The 22,040-nt window shown below is 36.3% G+C and overlaps 1 protein-coding gene across 3 annotated transcripts in view; it reads right to left on the bottom strand.

Annotated features, from left to right (window-relative positions):
* Nucleotides 1-22,040, bottom strand: part of dyrk1b (dual-specificity tyrosine-(Y)-phosphorylation regulated kinase 1B) — a 79,737-nt gene that overhangs the window by 30,341 nt on the left and 27,356 nt on the right. For 2 of the 3 annotated variants that reach the window (XM_049468939.1, XM_022662574.2), the window contains exon 1: nucleotides 9,304-11,409. The exons of the other annotated variant lie outside the window; for it this stretch is intronic. In XM_049468939.1, the coding sequence (XP_049324896.1) occupies nucleotides 9,304-9,445 (142 nt within the window). In that variant the 5' untranslated portion in view covers nucleotides 9,446-11,409. Of the gene's footprint in view, nucleotides 1-9,303; nucleotides 11,410-22,040 lie in introns of those variants that run through there. 3 annotated transcript variants of the gene reach the window in all.

Below are 22,040 nucleotides of genomic sequence, written 5' to 3'. Positions count from 1 at the left end.
GTCAAACAGCAAACAGCAAATTGTGATTACTGACTTTGAATCTGTATACACCAACCAGCCATAACATTAAAACCACTACTAAGCAAAGTGAAGATCAGTAACGACCTAGTTCTATTGTAACCCCAGAGTAACGCAGTGCTAAGAACCCGAAACACATCAAAAAGAACCAAACTGTGACGTTTTAGACAACGATTGGGTCAGAACATCTCCAGAACATCATGCAAGCCCTAAACCCCAATTGTTGGGTGTTCCCAGTTTGCCCAGTATACCAAAAGTGTCCAAGAAAAGACACGTTTTGAACATGGGAGTCCACAGTTCACTGATAGGGCTGCAATATATTTGAAAAAAAAAATTACATTGCGATATTAAACAATGCAGGGCGTCCATGATGTCACCAGCCCCGCCCCCAGATGCTCAAGACCGATCAAGAGCCGAGTCAGCGCCGAGCTCAACTCAAAACCAGAGAAAATCAGCAAAACAACAGTAATCTGCACTTTAATCAGCATTTAAATGTCTTTTAAAAAGATAAATAAGAAGAGTGTTTGTTTTTCTGGGATTAAAAGTGTGAATTCAGCTGTAACTGGAAATATCTGCACTGCTAAACTGTGCTGGACTGAGGAGCACAGCTTTCTGCACGTGCTCACGTTTACGAGCACGTGCCCAACCATGTGGATGGAGGCCATGCGTGAGGTTTAACCGTGTTTACTTCTGAAGTACGTAACTCAACAGGTCAGCTTTCCTGTCTTAAGTCAGACCAACACACTATTAAGCAGATGATTTTAATTTTTTTTATTTTTTTTTATGTCCTTTACAGTTTTATTTTGTTGGCGCCTGACCACTACCGAATCTCTATACTATTAAGCTTAATAAATCAACGACTTTATTACCAGTACGACAGTTTCGGCTCATCAATGAGTGCTTTTTGAGCTGGATCTGGGTTTTTTTTTTTTTGCAAAAGATGGAGATGTAGAACCCAGTCAACTTTAATAACAGTTTTTAGTCCAGTAAAACAAATGTGCTTAAATGTCCATCTAGACAGCATCTAGATGTAATTATTTTATTACTATAAATATTATTGTTACTCTTTAAAAGAATACAATGACCTTTTTTATTCTCTTATTTTATAATTATATTACTGGCATAAAATTGACTTGAACAGACAATAATATTCTGTATCAATATTATCATTTCCATGGTTTATATTGTGAGAGAGCTAGAACAGTTTAGAACAGTTATCCATCCATCCATCCATCCATCCATCCATCCATCCATCCATCCATCCATCCATCCTAAAAGAATCCATTCTTAGGAATGAAGGTTTTCTTTTTTTTTTTTTTACCAAATATCAAAAACATTAAATTTATTAACTTCCAGTCTCTCGCATAAGGATCCAAATATTTAAGCCTAAAGATCCTTAAGGAACCTTCGGAATTTTTTACAGCCAAGAGAATGGAAGTAGATATCTCAGAGGTTCTTGAAGTAAAGAAGAGATTCTTCAATAAACTACTTGTTTATTTTACAGTGATGGAGCACCAAAAGTACCTACTCTTGTAGGGTTCTGTTATTACTGATGCTGTTCCGTTGTGGTTCTGATAGAACGGGATAGATAATGATGGAACATGATGTCAGCGAGCGTGAGAGAGTGTGTGTTGGGAGGGAGGGTGGTCTTGGGTGTCTGTGATCGAGGTTGTTATGCTTTCTCTTCCCAACAAACACAATAACATGTTTTCGCTCGGATCTGAGCCTTCAGTAACATCCGGAGGATGGGCAAAAGCGACCAATCAGAGCGAGCCATGGGCACATGGCATGATTTCCCTGAAAGTGTGAAATCTATGGTTTAATTCCTCCAGTCTCAGAACAATAACACCACAAAACCTGACTCTGGATTGGATCTGTATTTAGATGCACCCGAACATCAAAACATTAGAACTGTTGCTCCTAATCTAAAAACTCGATAAAAAAATGGATCAATTAATTTTTTTGTGAATCAAGGAATCTTTTAATTAATTTAAAAACGCAGAGCACAGAGTTTAGCGTGGACTTTTAATGTGAAACAGCGCAAATAACTGCAGCCCTATTCGAATCCAAACTTGTGTTGCTGACACTAAAATGGCACAATATATCATTAGTTCTTCGTTATTGCAATACTGATATTGCAGTTTTATAATGATTGTTCTGTTACTTGCACATGAGCACATTATTTTAAACACCTCCAAACCCACACATTTCCTGCCTTCCACGTCGTGTTGGAAACATCGTATTTATAAGATGAGAGCACATAAACCCCACCACAAACTCGTATTCACCAGCGGGAAGATTTTTAGATATGCCACAAGTTTCCCAGTTAGAGGTGTCTTTATTTTTCAATTTAAATTGAATAATAAATTCAATAAATTAACTGTTTAAACTGTCTACACTTCTGTTATTGCTACAACACTTGCAGGCTGTTATTAGCGAAGTTATATAATCACTAGCAATTATTACGTTATTATGAATTCCTACCTCGTAAGTAGGAATTTCCGAAGAGGACTTGAAGGCAGCAATTCATACAATAAACAAAATCAGCCAATCACGAACAAAACCCACGCAGATCAGCTTAGCAGCTTCAGGTATGAGCTTCAGATGTTCACAACAAATCTTATCTCAGAGATTCCAATATTTATTGTACTGCTTGTAAGCTGTAAGTATCCAAAGCTTTAAGTATTCAATGGTTTTCGACAAAACAGTCTCTAGACTTTACAAAAAGCAGTGGAATAAAGAGAACACCTCCAGTAGGAGGTTCTTAAATTCTACAGACAAAAAAAAAAACCTTACAGAGCCAGAACGTTTGGAGCTGACAGAAAAGCTACAGTAGCTCAGATAACCTCTCCACAATAACTGAGAACAGAAATACATCTCACTATCTCACAATAACACTATTAATTTAGAATAATCACAGAAAGATTTATGAATTCTGATGATGATACGGACAGATTTCAGTAACTGGCTAAAAAAGAAACATGTAAGAAGTGAAAACAGTGAAACTGTTGCTTCTCTTACTTAAATTTCAGTAACAAACTGAATGATGAAATCGTTATGCGTGCAAAACAAAAAGCTGTGAAGTTTTAAGTCAGCTTTCCTAAAACTCCTTTGAATTGCGCAATTTAAAATAGTTTTAGAGGAAAAACCTATTGACAGCACTAATACATGATTATATTATCTGATAATGCTAGGGGTGTATGATATGGAGAAAGAATGTGATGAGCCATAGTTCTGTTGGTTATCCTGATATTGAAAGCACTACCTCAATCTGCCTCCAGCCCAGTTATGTCACATGAGCACAAAAAGCTGTTTTTATGTTATTGCAATATATTACAAAAATATTGTCTTATCTTTATTAAGATTTATCTTACATAATAGATAATACTGACCCGATACTTTATCTAAAGCAACATTAAGTTTGTGTATGTATGTATTATGTCTTTTGGCGTTATGAGACACCTCTTCATGATGAATGGACCAATAGAAGAGCTAAATTACCAAATTAACCTTTTTTTTTTTTTTAGCTCAAAATAGATTTTCTCCATTGATAAACTTAAACACAAAGATTTGTACAGCAAATTTCCATGACTTTTCCAAAACTTATGTTGTTTTCAAATTCTATGACTTTTCCAGGACTTTTTTTTATGACCGTACGAACCCTGTATATATCACAGTACAGGCCAAAAGTTTGGACACAGCTTCTCTTTTTCAGTGCCTTTTTTTATTTTCATGACTATTTACATTGTAGATTCTCACTGAAGCATCAAAACTATGAATGAACACATGTGGAGTTTTATGTACTTAACAAAAAAATGACCTGTCCTCCACAGTCACCGGACCTGAACCCAATCCAGATGGTTTGGGGTGAGCTGGAGCACAGAGTGAAGAAGACAAAGGAGCAACAAGTGCTAATAAACACCTCTGGGAACTCCTTCCTTCAAGACTGTTGGAAAACTTTTCATTTCAGGTGGCCACCTCTTGAAGCTCATTGAGAGAATCATGAAAATAAAGTAAAAGCATTGAAAAAGAGAAGGTGTGTCTCTTCAAATTTTTGGCCTATACTGTACTGTACATATAGGGGTTGGACAATGAAACTGAAACACCTTGTTTTAGAGCACAATAATTTACTGTGGCTGCGGACATCCCTTTCAGACAGCTTCCTCTTACAGCGTCCACAGTTAATCCTGTTGGATGTGGTTGCTCCTTCTTGGTGGTATGCTGACATTACCCTGGATACCGTGGCTCTTGATGCATCACAAAGACTTGCTGTCTTGGTCACAGATGCTCCAGCAAGACGTGCACCAACAATTTGTCCTCTTTTTAACTCTGGTATGTCCCCTATAATGTTGTGTGCATTGCAATATTTAGAGCAGAACTGTGCTCTTGTTTCAGTTTCATTGTCTAACCCCTGTAGATAATATATGACAATATTATCAGATAGAATCGATACATCTGGTGCTAAACTGTTGTCACATTTTTCACGTCGCTCGTTCTTAATACACTTATTTATGCTTAAAACCGATGCTCCCATCTCTCTTACACTGGCCCGTTATGTCAGATGAGCCGGTCTGAAGTTAGAACAGAACTCCAACAACAACGGAATCATCTTTCAAGTGCACTTATAGACATCCAGAAGCAGCGTATCAGAGTTCAGCGTTAGCATGAGCATGTGATCAGGTACTGCTGGAGAAAACACTTCTGAACGTCCACCTTTAGACATCAGTATCTGGACAGAGCGAGACGGAGCAAAGCTCGGGGATTGGGACGAGTTGTTTGCCATGTATCAGAGTCCAAACTCCACTAACAGCACGACTCGGGTCAGATTCCTCCTGCTAACCGGATAATTTCTCCTTTTATCTTTTAGCTTCAACAGGCTCCTCTACACAACACACAGGGCATGGCTGTGTTCCAATCCAAATCCAAAAAATACCACCCTCTTGCACTGTTATGCCCTGAAAACACGGTCATGATATTTATGATATTTTATCGCATTGTGATACGTTTTCTAATGGGTGGAAATCATGGGTCCAATGTGTCGCCTACAATTTCGATACCCCGATACTGTGATTCTACGATACTCGAAATAAGGCTAATCCTGTCACAATAACTGCAATATCGATTTATCGTACAGTAAACAAACATGACTTCAATCATTTTTGATAACCGTGATATTTTTTGACTATTGTGTTTATTTGTATGTTTGTTCACATATATAACATATATAACAGTATTTTAGCCAGTCGTCCTTCAATAACTGTGACTCCATTCATAAGCTCATGATAATAAATGATTATTCAAATTTTGTTGTCTATAAAAAGTGTATAATTGCTTTTTTAGGCTATTCTGTTATCATTATGTCAGGGGCATTTAATAGTCTTAAAATTACAAAAATATCTTGTATCACAATAATTTATGGGACAATATATCGTCCACAAAAAAATCTTATTGTGACACGCCTAAATAAAAAAATACCAGGAATTAGGAATTTTTTGGTGTCAGTTTCACAGAATTTCGCAAGTTTACCCTTTTCATTTGATTACAGCCCCACCACATTTGGTAAATATTGATAAATATCAATCAATACATAATCTTACCCTACTGCCCTGGGTCATAACAAACAGAAAAATGCAAAAAGACCGTCCAACCTGACCAATCACACGTCCAGAAGATATTTATGTAATCCAACAGTGACAAGAGTCACAAACAATGCAGGTCTAAACTTTTAACACCCTGGTGAAACTCAAGGCGCACTGCATCATAAATGTGTGTTATTTTTTTACAATCCATATCCATGTAATGTACTGCAAACCTTCAATGCATGAACAAAATAATTTTTGATAATTGAGATAAAATAAAAATAAGTCAAGCATAATCATTTTTACAAATCGTGAAACATAAAACGTTACATTCACTGAAAGGATGGTTCTTGTTGTGTCTCAAAAAAACAAATATTTTTGAAATAATGTCTTACATTTTTACACTGACCTACATTTAAAATTTTTGTCCTTCTGTAAAAGTTGTCATTTGGTAGATTTTTTGTGTATCTAGTAACATACGCATTTATATCGCCCCACACAAAAAAATATTGCCTACAATCACGATAATTTAATTATTTATTATAATTGACTTACATTCATTCATAATTGACTTATCTTGCAATCTCAATGTTGCCCTTTATGTTCTTCTTAGCAAAAAACCCTCAAGACTCTCCTTTTACAAGAATGAGTCAACGTCTTTTCAAATTAAAAGCTCATCAACTTTAAATAGGGTACATCTGCATTATTTTATTATATTTTCCTTAAATTTGTGTATTTAACATCACAATAGCAACATTTAAACACCATGACTTCAAGGATAAAAAATCGTTCCAACAAAAAAAAAAAAAGTTAGTTATTGTGACCTAGAACAACTTAAACTCTTAATCTGATTTCTTTTTGTGCTCTGAAATCATGTACAATCCCGGAGGAAAGCGGAAAGCGAAGGTGTGTGAAAGCACTTCATTTCCCTAAATTGGGACAGCAGCCCCGTGTTTGGACGACCGCAAGCTGGCATGGCAACAGGCGTCGCGCTGAAGACACCACTTCACTTCACAATAAAAGTGGAACCCGAAACCAGAGAGCTTGTGCTTCAGAGCCCTTAGAGCTTTCATGGATCTTGTTGGTCACTTGCTGCGACGGCTATCTTTAAGACAGTTAGTCATACCTCTGAAACTCTGTTATGCACACAGAGCACACAGCCGACAGAAATAGACAACACGAGAGAAGTCTGTTGGATACACCGATATAAATAACCAATCACAATAAGTAATGCGCTGAAGTCATTCCACGTTCCTAGCCAATTCCTGCCTACTTCTAAAATTAAATCACAAAATTTCAGAGAGTTTTTAAAATGTTTACCTTTGTCATGTGAAAATAAAAATAGGAAACAAACTTAATGTTAATCGTTTCAAACTTTTAGAACAAACTAAAAAAAAAAACTGTACACTTTTGTGTATAATAGCAACAACGCAACAAAACCAACAATGTGATCATAAGAGTGATCAAACTCTTTAAACCCAATGAAATCAATGAACCAAACCCCATTGGCCTGAACTGATCCCATTATTACACCATTAACAAGAACTCTCCATTCTCTTTCTGAAAGATTTGACATTGTTAATTAGGACACATCCTACACCCACTTTTAGAGTCCAATTCCAACTAAGGCAAACACAGTTCTGACCGGCATCGTCTGGAATTTCTAAAACAGTATGGACTTTTTATGGGTTAGAACAGGCAGTGCTTGGTTAGCGGATTGGGAATGCAGGATTTTATGTAGCGTCCCTCGTCGCTGTTCCCATAGGTCCTGCTGGTGTCACTTTAGAGTTAAATAGGTCATTGGGGGGGTGGGGTTGGGAGTTGTGACACTCTTTGGACCAGCTCCCTACACAACCTGATGGCCTGAAATCTGAAGCTATGGCTACTAAAAAAAAAAAGCCTTAATTTCAGAGCCAACATTGTGTGGACGTTGACCGCTTGTTTGGAAACTTCCTCAAAATGGGCCAATTAAACAATTATATCTTAACTGCATTATAGAGCTTAAGACCTAACAGGTAATTGAGTCTGTTAATTCTGCGAGTGAGAATAAGGATGACATAACCAGATAGAGTGCAATAATAAGGAGATAAAGGATTAATCAATTAACTTCTTCAAATGTTTGTTTGGAGTTTCTTGTCATCGGGTCACATTAGAAACAAGGACTAAACAGAATGACCATACCTTTGACCATATTTTTCAACAATCAACATCAATCTAGAACTTCAGAAGATGGTAAAGCCAACGCCTCCAAAGACAAGATTCACTTCTATTGTTTTTTTAATCGATATCTTCTACAGTATTTTGTGTTGTATTGAGGTTTCATCTGTAAACCAGTACAAAATAATCAAGAATGTACGTCATAATCGAAGAGTCACCTTCGATACACAAGCATTACAGCTCAAACTGAACAGGAAGAGTTCAGGGAAGAAGGCAAACACTTTCAACTTTATGCAAATGAACAAACATTACCATTATTCACGCTTGCATACTTGGTTAAACTACTTCTTTAAAAATTCCTCTTTAAAGCCACCCTCAGCTCATCTCATCCCAACTATCAATTCCCAAAGTAGTTGTTCTCACTTTTCCATGCAGAACACACAGTTCCTGAGCTCAGTGTTCTGCTCTAGCATTCCCAGCAACAGGGTGATCATCACTGTGAGCTCACAGCACAGCGCAGTGCGCATCCACACACACACACACACACACTTACTTCAAAACACACTGAATCCACACAAACATCTCAGTCTGCCTCTACAGCAGTGCATGAAGATTCTCATGATTGTTTGAACCAAGCCAAAGCTAAAACAATGGCGGGAAAAGGAACCTTAATCTACGGGGGTCTCCAAAGCAAGTGTGTGAAAGAATTGGCCCAAGGCGTTCCAGGATTTTGAAAATTAGACCCTACGCCAATCAGCGTTGAAACTGTTTAAATAAACAACTTGAAGGCCAACAATAATAATACCAACGAAGCATTACGTAGTTTTAAAAAAGTGTATTCCGACTGGAATTAAAATTCTCAAATTGTCAAAGCGTAGGTTGGACTCCCGTTCCCCAGTTACCCAATTTGTGTATCATCCCCATAAAGTATAAAGTATAAAAAAAATCTGTAATATTTCAGATTTCAATCTAAAACTCAAAATGAATTAGTTCAAGAGAACAGACTGTCTGTCATATGACAACCCTGTTTGATTAAAAGTAAGCCTGAGCTGGGTATTCCCCGGAATTCCCCGCTTATGCATCGTTATGTCATTGTTACATCATCACTACTCTGTGGGTTTTTTTTACGGACTCGCTCACTTTGCTGTTTTGTCGCACTGACGAAAGACGAACGTGGCAATTTCATCATCTCTCAAAATACAGGACCAATCATCCCAGCGAAAGGTCATTCTGAGAGTGCATCACATTGGAGTGTAACGAAGTGGAAGGTTCGAAACTTCAACTACAAGACTTTTCGCGTATCTTTACCAGGCACATCAATTTCTGCTAAAACAAGAGAGACCAAACCCAAATTCCCAAAGCAATTTTAGACATTTTTTGCCTGAGCAAGTGTCACAGGTGTTCCAAACATGGCTCAAACTTCCATCACATCAAACACATGCCTACATCACAGAAGACAGAACACCCACAATGACTATAAAGCCTTCATTCACTAACACGAACAGGCAAAGCTCCATAACAAATGGATGGACAAACAGGTTGTACTAACTTCTCGACGGCTTCCGGAGCAGGTGAGACTGCGGTATGTAGTGACTCTGTTCTGGGTTGCCAATCCAAGTTTCGGTCGACAGGTTGGCGACCATTCTGTTGGAAGGCTGTGGCTTCTCCTCCACGGATGAAGTGATCACCATCGGAAATGCTTTAGTGTTGAGCCGTGATCTTCAAAGAATTACATCAATCAAGTTTGTTGGTGGGGATTGGTGGGGTGGTGGGTGTTCAAAAAATCACTTTGGAAAAAGTTGATGACATCTAGTACAATATAATCCTTTCCACATGCTTCAATCGTGAGTCTTCAATAGAGCTGGGTAGGGTACATCCAATGGCAATCAAACTCAAGTGTGAGCCATGAAGGCAGTAACATATATATATATTTTTATTATTAATTATATTCTTATCTATGTATATATATAGAGCTATAGATATCTAAGAATTTAAACTTAAGTCAACCACAAAAATATTTCTAGTGAAATCCTGAAGTGACGAGACTGACAAACGAAAAAGGCACCATTAAGTTACTTCCAAAACTGTTGTATTTACCAAGTCCTTGCTATTCCCTTTATTACTGTAAATATAAGGCAATGGATTGGGTTTCAGGCAACAACGCTCACTTTAAGCATTAAAAAATAGAATATACATATTCAAACTACTAATCTGCAATATATATCTGTATTATATAGACTCTGTTACATATATAGATCTCTCTCTGTTTATATGGGGATGAAATTATTTGGTTACTAAAGTTTGCTTGCTTGCTTAACTTGTACACTATCTAGTTTCATTGTCCACCGAAGTAGAGAAGATTCCGTCCAGCTGAAGGGGCTAAATTTGTAAGACAAGGACGAGGAGGCTGGTGGAAGCAGAAGCAAAGTCCCACTTGAGTTTTTCCAGTACGGAGAATTCAGCAGCTGGCAGCGAGGACCAGAGCTAAACCCGGGTGTGCTGGTGGGCTGAGGGTGGGGGTTGGGGGGTCTTCAGTTCCAACACCATTTACCCCATCACTATCTCTAAAAATAGCGAGGGCTTCTTGGGTTCTGTCTGCGTATCCCAGTATCCTACAGTGAAGCAGTCAGTGAAATGGACAGGTGCAGGGCAACTACTATTTGGTTGCCCTCTTTTCTTTTCTTTTATTTTCTTTTCTTCGCTTTTTAACCTTGTAGCTTATTCCTGGTGTGGCAGAGAGGGCGCAGCAGCAATTCCAATGGGAAAGGTGGAACCCCGACTCCAAAAACTGAACGATAACAACAACAGTGTTTTAAAAAAGTGAGATGCACGCACGCACACGGCTACTTGTAAATAAATGAACTACCTCAGAGTCTGGAGATGTGCAGAGAAGATCCGAAAGCTTTGCGCGGGTCAAAAGGTGCTCGGAACCACAACAATTACAAACCTAGTCAAAAACTGCTAGTGACAGGGATGCATCCGTAGGAACAAAAGACGTGCATGCACCAACAAGGACGAAGCAAAAGTGCTAAAGTGCAAGTCTTGGTTTACAGGCACAAAACGTACTATTGTCGTTGTTGTTGTTGATGTTTTAACCAGGGGGGAAAAAGACGTGTCCTTTCCAAAATGGGGTCTGGTCTAGGAATGGGTGGTGAGTTGAAGTGCGCACCCTACACAACACAAGGGTTCCAACCACTCCGTCTCACACTTCGAGTATAATAGTTGAAGAAGCTTCGCTTGCAATGTGTCGCCGCTGCTTCTGCTGCCTTTCGGAACCAGAAAACACTCCAAACAGGTCCAAAGGTCCGCCAGAAGTCTTGACAGCTGCGAGTTGAGACGATTGGTGCGGAGAGAGAAAAGTGAAGTCAAATCCTCCGTCCTCGAATAACGACTTTTCAGCGCGTTCAGAAAACAAACATACGGTTTGTTGTCAAGCTCGTTCCCATCCCGATCCGCCGCGGTTCCCCTTACATTATTCCGGAGCCGCGCTGCCGCTCAGCGTCCTCCGTCTCCCGGCCTGATTTTACTCCGAAACGCGTCGCGTCTCTCCGGAGTGGAGATAAATTAGAGTTCCGTCCACACCAGCCTGGCTTTGCCGTTGTTGTTGCCCGCTGTCTCGCTTCTCCGCCCGGCACCCACTCCACACCCTGCGATGCGGACTGCACCACCGCCGTCCAAACGGGGGGGACTGGGCTGAACCATCAGCAGGGAAATCGGGGGGGAGCGGTTGACGCATCAAATGACCATCTCAGGGACTTTGACACGCTATGGCTCGTTTCTGACACATTTCCGACACGTTTAACACGATTAACCCCTTCAATCCTGGGTTATGTTCCAGTGATGGAAAAAGAGAAAAATGCTTTCTACCTGTAATGTATGGAAGCCTACTTCTGCCACCTAAAAACAAATCATAATAATCCAGCACATTTATTTAATATTAATATTATTAAGTAAACTGCCATCTCATTATTTCACGAAAAGTAATAGTGATATATTTTATTTATACTTTATTGAGTCCATACAAAATCATTCTCACAGAGTTATCCAAACAAGATCAAAACATAGATCAGCAAAACATATTTACAATAAAATAAATTCAAAGCTTAAAATTTAATTGATGTCTAAAGTCCTTTTTCTCTTAGGTTCAATTGAAGTTTAAAAACACATCACTGTCATTGTATTAATTGTATTGCTAAAACAATCTATTTTGTTCCATAGCATTCAAATAAAAAATGATCAAGAGTTTCTATCTGTGAGCAATCTGGAATGACAAAAGTATAGTGTTCTGTGATACTCTCTCATTATTTTGTGATAGTAAGTTAATATTTTGAAAGAAAAAATCCCCCCCCCCACCCCAGATAGCAAACACACTTGCTATCTCAAAAAATTTGACTCAACATAACGACTTATCTCACAATAATGACTTGCTATTTCAAAATAATGACTAAGTATATTAAAATAATGACTTGCTATTTCAAAATAAAGACTTATCTCAAAATAATGAGACAGCAGTTTACTTAATCATAAGAAAAGAATGAGCTGGTTAATTTTAGATGGCGGCTTCCATAGTAATGCACACAAAATAACAAACTAATACCATACACATAAAAAAACAGGGGTATGATATGTACATTCTCGTATTTACAGGTACAACATTTCATAACTGTACCCGTACTACTGGTCTTTACAGGGTCAGATGTTCCCTCTGAAGTACAAAGTCTTTCCTAACTGCAGGAAGTACCAATTATTTGTACCAATTAACCATCAAAAAGGTATATTCAGTATTCTGTATCACTGTACTAAAAAACAAGGTATATTTTAACTATACATTTTTCATATTATAAAGCCAGTCCTTTTTTAATCAAGTTCTTGACACATATTAAGTTGACGATATTTTTCTTAGTGTATAATATAAAATCCAGTTCAATCCAATTAACTAAAACTTTTTTTTTTTCAATGTCCATTGTATTGAAAGCCCGTGTTTAACATTTTTATTTTATATAGGATATTAACCTTTTTTATGTCACAAACCATTCCTACACAAAAAAATAAATATGATTGAGGAAATACATGACGGCCATTGCAATGGACGCAGGGTTTGAAAGAGTTAAAATCGCCACAATTAAATTAAAAACGTTTTTGCTAGCTAGCAATGACCCCATTACTACAGTGAGCTAGCTATCCTTCACCGTCAGATTCACTTCAACAATATGATGTTTCTATATTTAACTGCTCCATTTTAACACAATTTGGTTGTTAAGACTCAAATAAAACTGGATTTACAACAATTTGTAGTAAAGTTAGCTAAGCTAGCATAGTCACCACAGTGTAGCCAGTCAGATACACTGCAATAATATGATTACTGCAATATTTAACTGCTACATTAAACACAATTTGGTTGTTAAGACTGAATAAAACTGGATTTAAAACCGTTTTAGCTTCAATTTGGCCAGTTAGTAAGTTTGAAACCATTTTAGCTAACTAGCATTTACCTCACCAGTACAGTAAGCTAAATGCTTGCAGTCAGCTACCTAGCTAGTTTAGCTAACTAGGTTAATCAGCTGTCACATTCAGTAAAAAAAAAAAAAGGTAAAATAAACCCAAAATCCGACACCAAAAACGGCTCAAAATTGTGTTTGATCTTGTATAGTGGTTGATTTTAGTCATATTTATGTGTTTTGGTCGTAATTATCACGTAATAAATGATTTATTCCACATTTTCTTCTCCCCTCAGGAGTTTTCACACAACTTTGCTGTGCCGAGGCGAACGGGCGCGCGCGCGCTCGCGCTCTCCCCCGGCCACCCTCCCCCTCGCGCTCCAGCTGACGCGCGTTCACATGCTCTGTTGCTAGCCGACGCCACGGCAGCTCGCCTGCGATTGGTCGGAGCGCCTCCCCTCCGCTGCTTCGATTGGTCGGCTGAATATTGTGGGCGGGGCTGATGCCGGAGAGACTCACCCCCCCCCCTCCTCCCCCTGAACTCCTGGTTGTCTGTGCGCGCGGGCAGAATGACGCGGGAATAACACAGGACTCCAGGTAAACGGATCCGCGCGCGCTGAGGAGGAGGAGGGGGAGGGGGAGGGGCTCCACAGCGAAACTTAAAGCTGGAAACTGCGCTAACTATGCGGGATTACTCAGGGTTTTTACATTAAAACACTAAAATACACCTTAAAAAACAAAACACGGACAGGCAGATTACAAGAAATAAACACAAAAACAGGAGATATGCAGCAGAAACACTGAAGAACAATGTGTGTGTCACTAGGCCTGTCCTGATCAGACGATATACACAATTTACAGCGCTCTTAAAACGATGAGTTTCTTTGATTTTACCAAATTAAAAACCTCTGGAATATAATCAAGAGGAAGATGGATGATCACAAACCATCAAACCACCAAACTGAACTGCTTGAATTTTTGCACCAGGAGTAAAGCAGCATAAAGTTATCCAAAAGCAGTGTGTAAGACTGGTGGAGGAGAACATGATGCCAAGATACATGAAAACTTGATTGATGATTAAAAACCAGGGTTATTCCACCAAATATTGATTTCTGAACTCTTAAAACTTTATGAATATGAACTTGTTTTCTTTGCATTATTTGAGGTCTGAAAGCTCTGCATATTTTTTTTATTATTTCAGCCATTTCTCATTTTTTGTAAATAAATGCTCTAAATGAGAATATATTTATTTGGAATTCGAGAGAAATGTTGTCTGTAGTTTATAGAATAAAACAACAATGTTCATTTTACTCAAACATAAACCTACAACTAGCAGAGAAACTGATTCAGAAACTGAAGTGATCTCATTTTTTTCCAGAGCTGTATAAATTAAATCAATATCCAACATAATCAACACATACATTTTATTTATATATTTATATTTATATTTAGACACACACACACACACACAGAATGATGCAACATTAGCAAAACAAAATTCCATTATCAGGAATCCTGATGGAAATACAATAGAAACACACAAACATTTTAATATTATGATGGCAGTATATATGCAATAAAAAACGTTTCCTTAAAAAAATACAAATAATAACTCACTTTTTTTCATACATACAAAGCTCCAAGAAAAATTAAGAGATATCATCAAAATGATCAGTTTCTCTGGTTTTACAATTTGTTTGAGTTAAATTAACAATTTTGATTATTCCAAAAACTCCTAGAAGTGTGTCATAATGCATCGTACTGTGAAGAAAGGTACTGGTGTTTATGCTTACAATTGCTAAGTTATTACTATATCAATGAAAATTGCTAAATAACCAATATTTCAATAACAATTGCTAAATAATTACTTAATCAATATTTATTCATATCACCCACCCCTAATTATCACATCAGGCTACTACTTTTTTTTGTTTACTGTTTTTATCAAAAGAAAAATTCACAATTCATATCTACTAGAGACAGATTATGTCTGTTCAGTATCATTTATGTTACTTTAATCCTGGATATATGGAGATATTTGGAGTGCATTATCATTATTAGTATTATGACATTCTTGATCATTGACTTCTGTTACTAATTTGATAAAATTCTTGTATTTTATTAAATATCTAAGTTAGAAATGCAATTTCCTAGCCCTGCATATGTTATATTCTTTTAGCATAACATCTAATATTTTTTTAACATGAGATTGTATCAATACAGAAACAAATATGAATAACATATATGTAACAACAAATCTGTTCATAGTTTCTCACTGCAAAGCATCAAACTGCATACTCCTCCTTTGTACGTCCTCAAGTTTGCAACCAATCAATTAAACCTGGAACAATGCAGAAAGGCAACCACCTGGCAACTCCTTATCAACCAACAGCTATAGCATAACATTCCTTAGCAATACCCTAGTTCCACATTAGCATTCTAACTGCATGGTAACAGTATAGCAACCTCCTAACTTTGCAACCACCACGTGTCAACTTAGCAACCAAAAACTGTACCATAGCAACACCTAAGCAACCACCTAGCAACATTTAAGAAACCAGTCAGAACCAGTTTAGCTACACAACCACAATCTTTAAAGCATCAGTCCATGTAATTTGGGGATTTGGCATAAATGACATGCAACAAACCTACCACATCACTCTGTTTTTAGAATGAATATATTAGACACTGCAGAGATTATAATAATATATTTATTAATATTTCATATTTTATACACATGACAGTGTTTTATACTACAAAGCCTTTACATGTAACTTCTGCTAGTAAACTCTAGTTTCTGTCAGCAATTTACTCTATTTTTGATCACATTCTATAAAGTAAATATGGATTAAAACACACGAATCGAAAGAATACATTTTCTTAACAAAGCTACACAGCACATTTAGTATTATACTGCAACATAAGGAGTCTATGCTATTACAGTATTTCAGGGTATTTATGAAACAACAATATTTCTGAAGATATGTGTTTAATAACTTGATTAATTTAATTTATTAACACATTTTATGAATTTCAAAAATATACTAGTGTAACTAATATGTTACTGTTTTATATTATTTTACAGTTTCCAAAAAAAAAGCACCTTTTGTCTGATTAGTAAACAACACTAATTTACCAAAACTCCAAGATTACCAAGATTTGGTCCAACATAATAAGGATGAGACAAAACAAATAATGCAACAGATAAACAATATTTACCAAACTGAGATGCAGAATATGTAGTGTATGCATAAAAACCGTAAACAAACATAAAAAAATATATACAAAAAATATTCTTATGTTTTCTTAAGAAGCAAAATAAATACAAATCAAAGAGAATAGCAATATTTGCACAATATATTTCTTTTAGAAATCATTTAAAATAATATAACTATATTGTGTACAATGTGATATGGCACCCCACTAATTAATAACTTTCAATACAATACAAAATGTCATATAATGTCAAAAAAGACCAGTTTTTAGTAGCAACATCCTCACAATAAACTACATACAACTGCTTTCTGTCAGCCTTAAAACTTGAAAATGTAATTATTTTCTATACTCTCACACTCATATACAGCATAAGGAGATGTGCATTAACTTGAGCTTTTCCGTTCCAAAACTTTACATACATTTATTCAGTGTTGTTCCTGTGCCAAATTTACACTCCACAAAGTTCTAACTTTTTTTTTTTTTAGGCGTAAATGTTTTGAGGAGAGCAGAACAGGCAGTCCTGTTCCCCGGCCGAAGCTCCTCCTGTAACCCACACTGTCAATCCTGCTCTTCCACACTGCAGCCGGTAATTTATCCACTGTTGATCCACACTAACTGCTTTATTCAGGGTTTACTCATCAAATAAACCAGAAAAAATACTGTTTCTGCAGAATCCTACAGTCCTCATAGTGTTTAATGCAAAATATAAACAAATTACATCTGTACTGTAACCCAAACACACCACACTCGATTTATTATAAACTGTATCTTACACTATAATATGCAGGTCAAAGGCCACTACGGTTGGGCGATATTTTTATGTGACTAAAATTAGTAGGGGTGTTAGAAAATACTGATATATATATATATATATATAGACAGTATTTATTTTGTTTTGAAATACTGTATTTATTATATTGTACTGCAGCAAAATAATTTTACTTAGTATACCAGTCTCAAACATTCAATAAAACAAACCAAAAAACAACTTTATTGTAGTATATTTTAGACACAAATACTAACCAAGATTATTTTATAAAACCATCACATCATTACATAATATTAATGCAAAATTATGAGAAATACAATTATGCATAAAATACTCTTTATTTTTAAAGTTTTAAACTTAAATGTAAAATTAATATATTTTTTGTTATAAGAGGTTATAAGGAGTTAAAAACATACAGAAGTATTATATATATAGATAATTTTAAAATGATTACTGCTGTCAGTTTGTAACATTAACTTGTGTTATTTATTCTACTTTTTTCCTTTTTTAGTAGGTCTGCCCTACAGTTTTTATATTTCGTTAAATTCATAAAAGCACTTTTAGCTGCATTTATGTATGGATGTACTAACACCAAGAATATCCAATTTCAGTCAGTTTGACAAAAACACACTGCCTTTTTCTTTCACAATAACTTTATAAAGTGGATACATGTCCACCAACCCAAAGACTGCATAGAGTAAGATTGTCAACACACTTACATATCCTCACCTTTTTAATTTAATCGCCAAGTAATTTTCTTTTTTGGAAATGTCACCTACATCCTATAACTAAATAAACATTCCAAAATAAAATAAAAGCAAAATTAATAGCTTTCCAAGATGAATCTAGTTTTTTTTTTTTGTTTACATTGAACAAAGTTCCACAAGTCAGGGCTCGTTCTTGACTGTAAGAGATGAGATTTTTACTATAATATTGTAAAAAAAAAAAAAATCTTATTAATAATAAAGGCTATAGGTTATAATAATGTTTCTTAGGTTGTTTAGTTTTATTACTGCATTATTAGACAGCAAAATGTTGTGAAACTCCATAAAACTAACTAGATATTAGAATTGTTAGAACTAGAATTGTTATTACTTTAATTTTGTATTTTTTGGGGCAGTTTCCTAAAAAAAAATATTAAAAAAGTACACTTATTGTGCATTAATGGTGCCGTGCAAACACAAAGAGCTGCAATAATGTATACTTTTATTATCAGCTTGGAAACAGCATGCTGCCCCTGCCTTGTGCATTTTTTCGGGAGAGCAACTTTATACACAATGATTAATATATAACAAAAATGCAGGTTATTGTCACAGTGTGGGTGATTATAACATGTGATGAGCTGAAGCTTGTTATTGGGCTGATATGTGATTATGTGCGCGAGAGCTGTAATAAAACTAGTCCTGAAGTTCCTGTGTTTTACTGCAGACCCCCACCATACACAGCCCCCCCTCCCACCTCCCCACCTCCTTCCGTGCGAATTCGGTGTTGGGGGTTTAAACGGGTAAGCGCGCGGATAAACGGCCGCGTGCGTTAGTCGGTACCGGTTCTGTGCTGTGCTGTGTTGGGTTGGGGGGGGGGTCGGTTGGACTCGGTTCCTATAAATCACGTTTGCGGAGCTCCAGACACCCGAGATTAAAAAACGCAGCGGCGAAGATTCCGGGACTCACGTGCCTCGCAGCGAAATTCCACCCGGCAACTACACAATGTACCATGGCAACAGCCCCGCCATTGGTCGCGCTCGCGATTTGAACTGACCAATGGGAGGGCCGGCTGCGGGTGATGCGTGTTGCTAGGTAAACATGATGCAGTGGGAAGATACGGTAGCGGAGCGGGCTCGAGCTCGAGCTCTAGCAGCAGCAGCAGCAGCACGCGGGCTCAGAGCGCGGCGTCTCAGCGCGCGGGAAGAAGGAGCAGAAGAAGCGGCGCGCGCGGTAACACAGCAGCGGCGCATTACAATTACACTGCGGGGAACAGCAGCAGCAGCGCGAGCTCCACAATCCACAGCGCGCGCGAGCAAAGACCTTCCTCACCCTCCATATCATACATTATATATATATATATATATATATATATATATATATATATATATATATATATATATATATATATATATATGTTGTTATAAAAATAATATATATATATATATATATATATTACATTTTAAAAACACAAATGTTAAGAACATTGGGCCTTTGTTCTAAAAAGGACTTAAAAATATATAAAAAATAAAAACAATTAAGAACCTCCCCTCCACTTTACGTCATTCAGACTTTGTCAGAATAGTAACAGCTAGTAAATATATAGAAAGATATATATTTTATCTAGTACCATTACACTGTTACACTGCAGGGTGGCACATTGGTCCTTTGTTCTATCCACAAGTTATCCAAAAGCACTGTGTAAGACTGGTGGAGGAGAACATGATGCCAAGATGCATGAAATATATATATATTTCTAGATTTCTGAACTCTTCCTCACCCTACATATGTATATACACATATACAGTATTTCTATACATTATCTCATCAACTGTTTTGTTGCTTTCAACTTTCTGACAAACTTTGAATGACAAAAAAATGAAAGCTCTTAAATTAGTTCTTCAGGAAACTCCTTGGAGAACAAAGGCACAATGTTCTTAACATTGTGTCAGAATGTCATGGCCAATAGAAATGCTCCAAAGTGACTTGAAATTTAAATTTAACCCCACACACATACATACATACATAAAATATTATATTCTAAATTAATTAAGGGCATTTCTATTGGCTATGACATTCTGACACAATGTTAAGAACATTGGGCCTTTGTTCTTAAAGAACTTTTATAAAGAACTAATTTAGGGACCTCCAGTTTATGTCATTCATGGCATCAAGTTATCCAAAAGCAGTGTGTAAGACTGGTGGAGGAGAACATGATGCCAAGATGCATTAAAAAAACATTAAAAACCAGAGTTATTCCACCAAATATTGATTTCTGAACTCTTAAAACTTTATGAATATGAACTTGTTTTCTTTGCATTATTTGAGGTCTGAAAGCTCTGCATCTTTTTTGTTATTTCAGCCATTTCTCATTTTCTGTAAATAAATGCTCTAAATGAGAATATTTTTATTTGGAATTTGTGAAAAATGTTGCCTGTAGTTTATAGAATAAAACAACAATGTTCATTTTACTTAAACATATAAAAGGCAAATTCAGGGAAACTGATTCAGAAACTGATATGAGATCTATTGTAATTACACTTTTACACTGCGGGGTGGCAGACGGATCAGGTCTTCCTCACCCTACATATATATACACACATACACAATATTTATATACATTATCTCATCAATTCTTTTGATGCTTGTTATTTTGACAAACTTTAAATGAAACTGAAAATTCTTAAATTTGTAGTTCTTTAGAAAAGTCCTTAGAGATCAAAGGCAAATGTTTTAAGAACAATCTGACTATCATGGCCAAAAGAAATGCTCAAAAGTAGCATGAAATATGGTGCCATATTACCCACCCCTAATTATCACATCAGGGTCCAATTTTGTTTTGCACTGTTTTTTTTCTTCAAAAGAAAAATTCACACTGTTCTCATTTCCAATTATATATCTACTAGAGACAGATTATATCTGTCCAGTTTCATTTATTTTACTTTAATTCTGCATATATGGAGATATTTGGAGTTAAAAAGAAACAGTAATTTACAATCTCTAGTTCTGTTCCGATGACTGATTTACCATCTTATTGTGCAATATATGATCATGTTATGAATAAAGTTTAACCCAGTATTGCCCATCGTTTTTCTTAGTAAGGAGATTCTTTAAACATGAATTAGTCTGTACTATGCAGTTGTGATTTTCAGTGATTTCTGTTAACCAGTTTATTTACTGATTTAATTAAAAGTTCATTGCGCTATAAAATGGTGTAACTGCTTTATTATGTTGTTATATTATTATATCCCTGTCAAAAAGGTTAAAAGTACAATTTGATCTTTTATCGTAGTTGTTTCTTGCACACATTATGAAGCAGATTTCCTTATATATAAAGAATCATTTAACCATTAACCAAATTTAACCAAATTAACCAAAGCACCATTATTTAACCAAGCAAAGAGTTTATAAGTGTTAAGTTTTAGGCTGGATGAAAGAGAACATTTTCACAATATATTTCATAAATTCAGTTAATGAACAGTACAAAAGCTGATATTAGATACAATATATATTGCAATTTTAAAACAAATAGAATTTTCACCATATTTCTTCTGAAATAAATGATTCAATCACTTCTATTAAAAGATAATTAAGTTTTTACAGGTCGTAATGGTACGATGAGTTTTCTGCAGGGCAGCGACACTTCAAGCTCCTTATCGAGAGGCAGAAATACCCAGATATACCCCACAAATACTTTCCACACTTGCCCAACGACTGTCCACCAACAGAGAACTATTTACTACTAAATAAAGCAAGGAGGCGCCGTTTGACCTCTTGCTGCCGAACTGTTTAAAATAGCGTACTGAAGTGCTGCTCTCACTGTGAGACAATAGGGCTAATAACTGTTATATATATTTAATATATATATATATATATATATATATATATATATATATATATATATATATATATATATATATATTTATGTATACTTAATAAATGTAGCATGGCTAAACAACTGCAATACGGCTAACAACTGCAGTACGGCTAACAACTGCAGTACGGCTAACAACTGCAGTACGGCTAACAACTGCAATACGGCTAACAACTGCAGTATGGCTAACAACTGCAGTACGGCTAACAACTGCAGTACGGTTAAGAACTGCAGTACGGCTAACAACTCAAGCACGGCTAATAACTGCTGTACAGCTAACAACTGCAG

This window comes from Astyanax mexicanus, chromosome 1 (genome assembly GCF_023375975.1).
Source record: "Astyanax mexicanus isolate ESR-SI-001 chromosome 1, AstMex3_surface, whole genome shotgun sequence".
Taxonomy (NCBI): domain Eukaryota; kingdom Metazoa; phylum Chordata; class Actinopteri; order Characiformes; family Acestrorhamphidae; genus Astyanax; species Astyanax mexicanus.
This window is presented reverse-complemented; position numbering and strand designations above follow the sequence as displayed.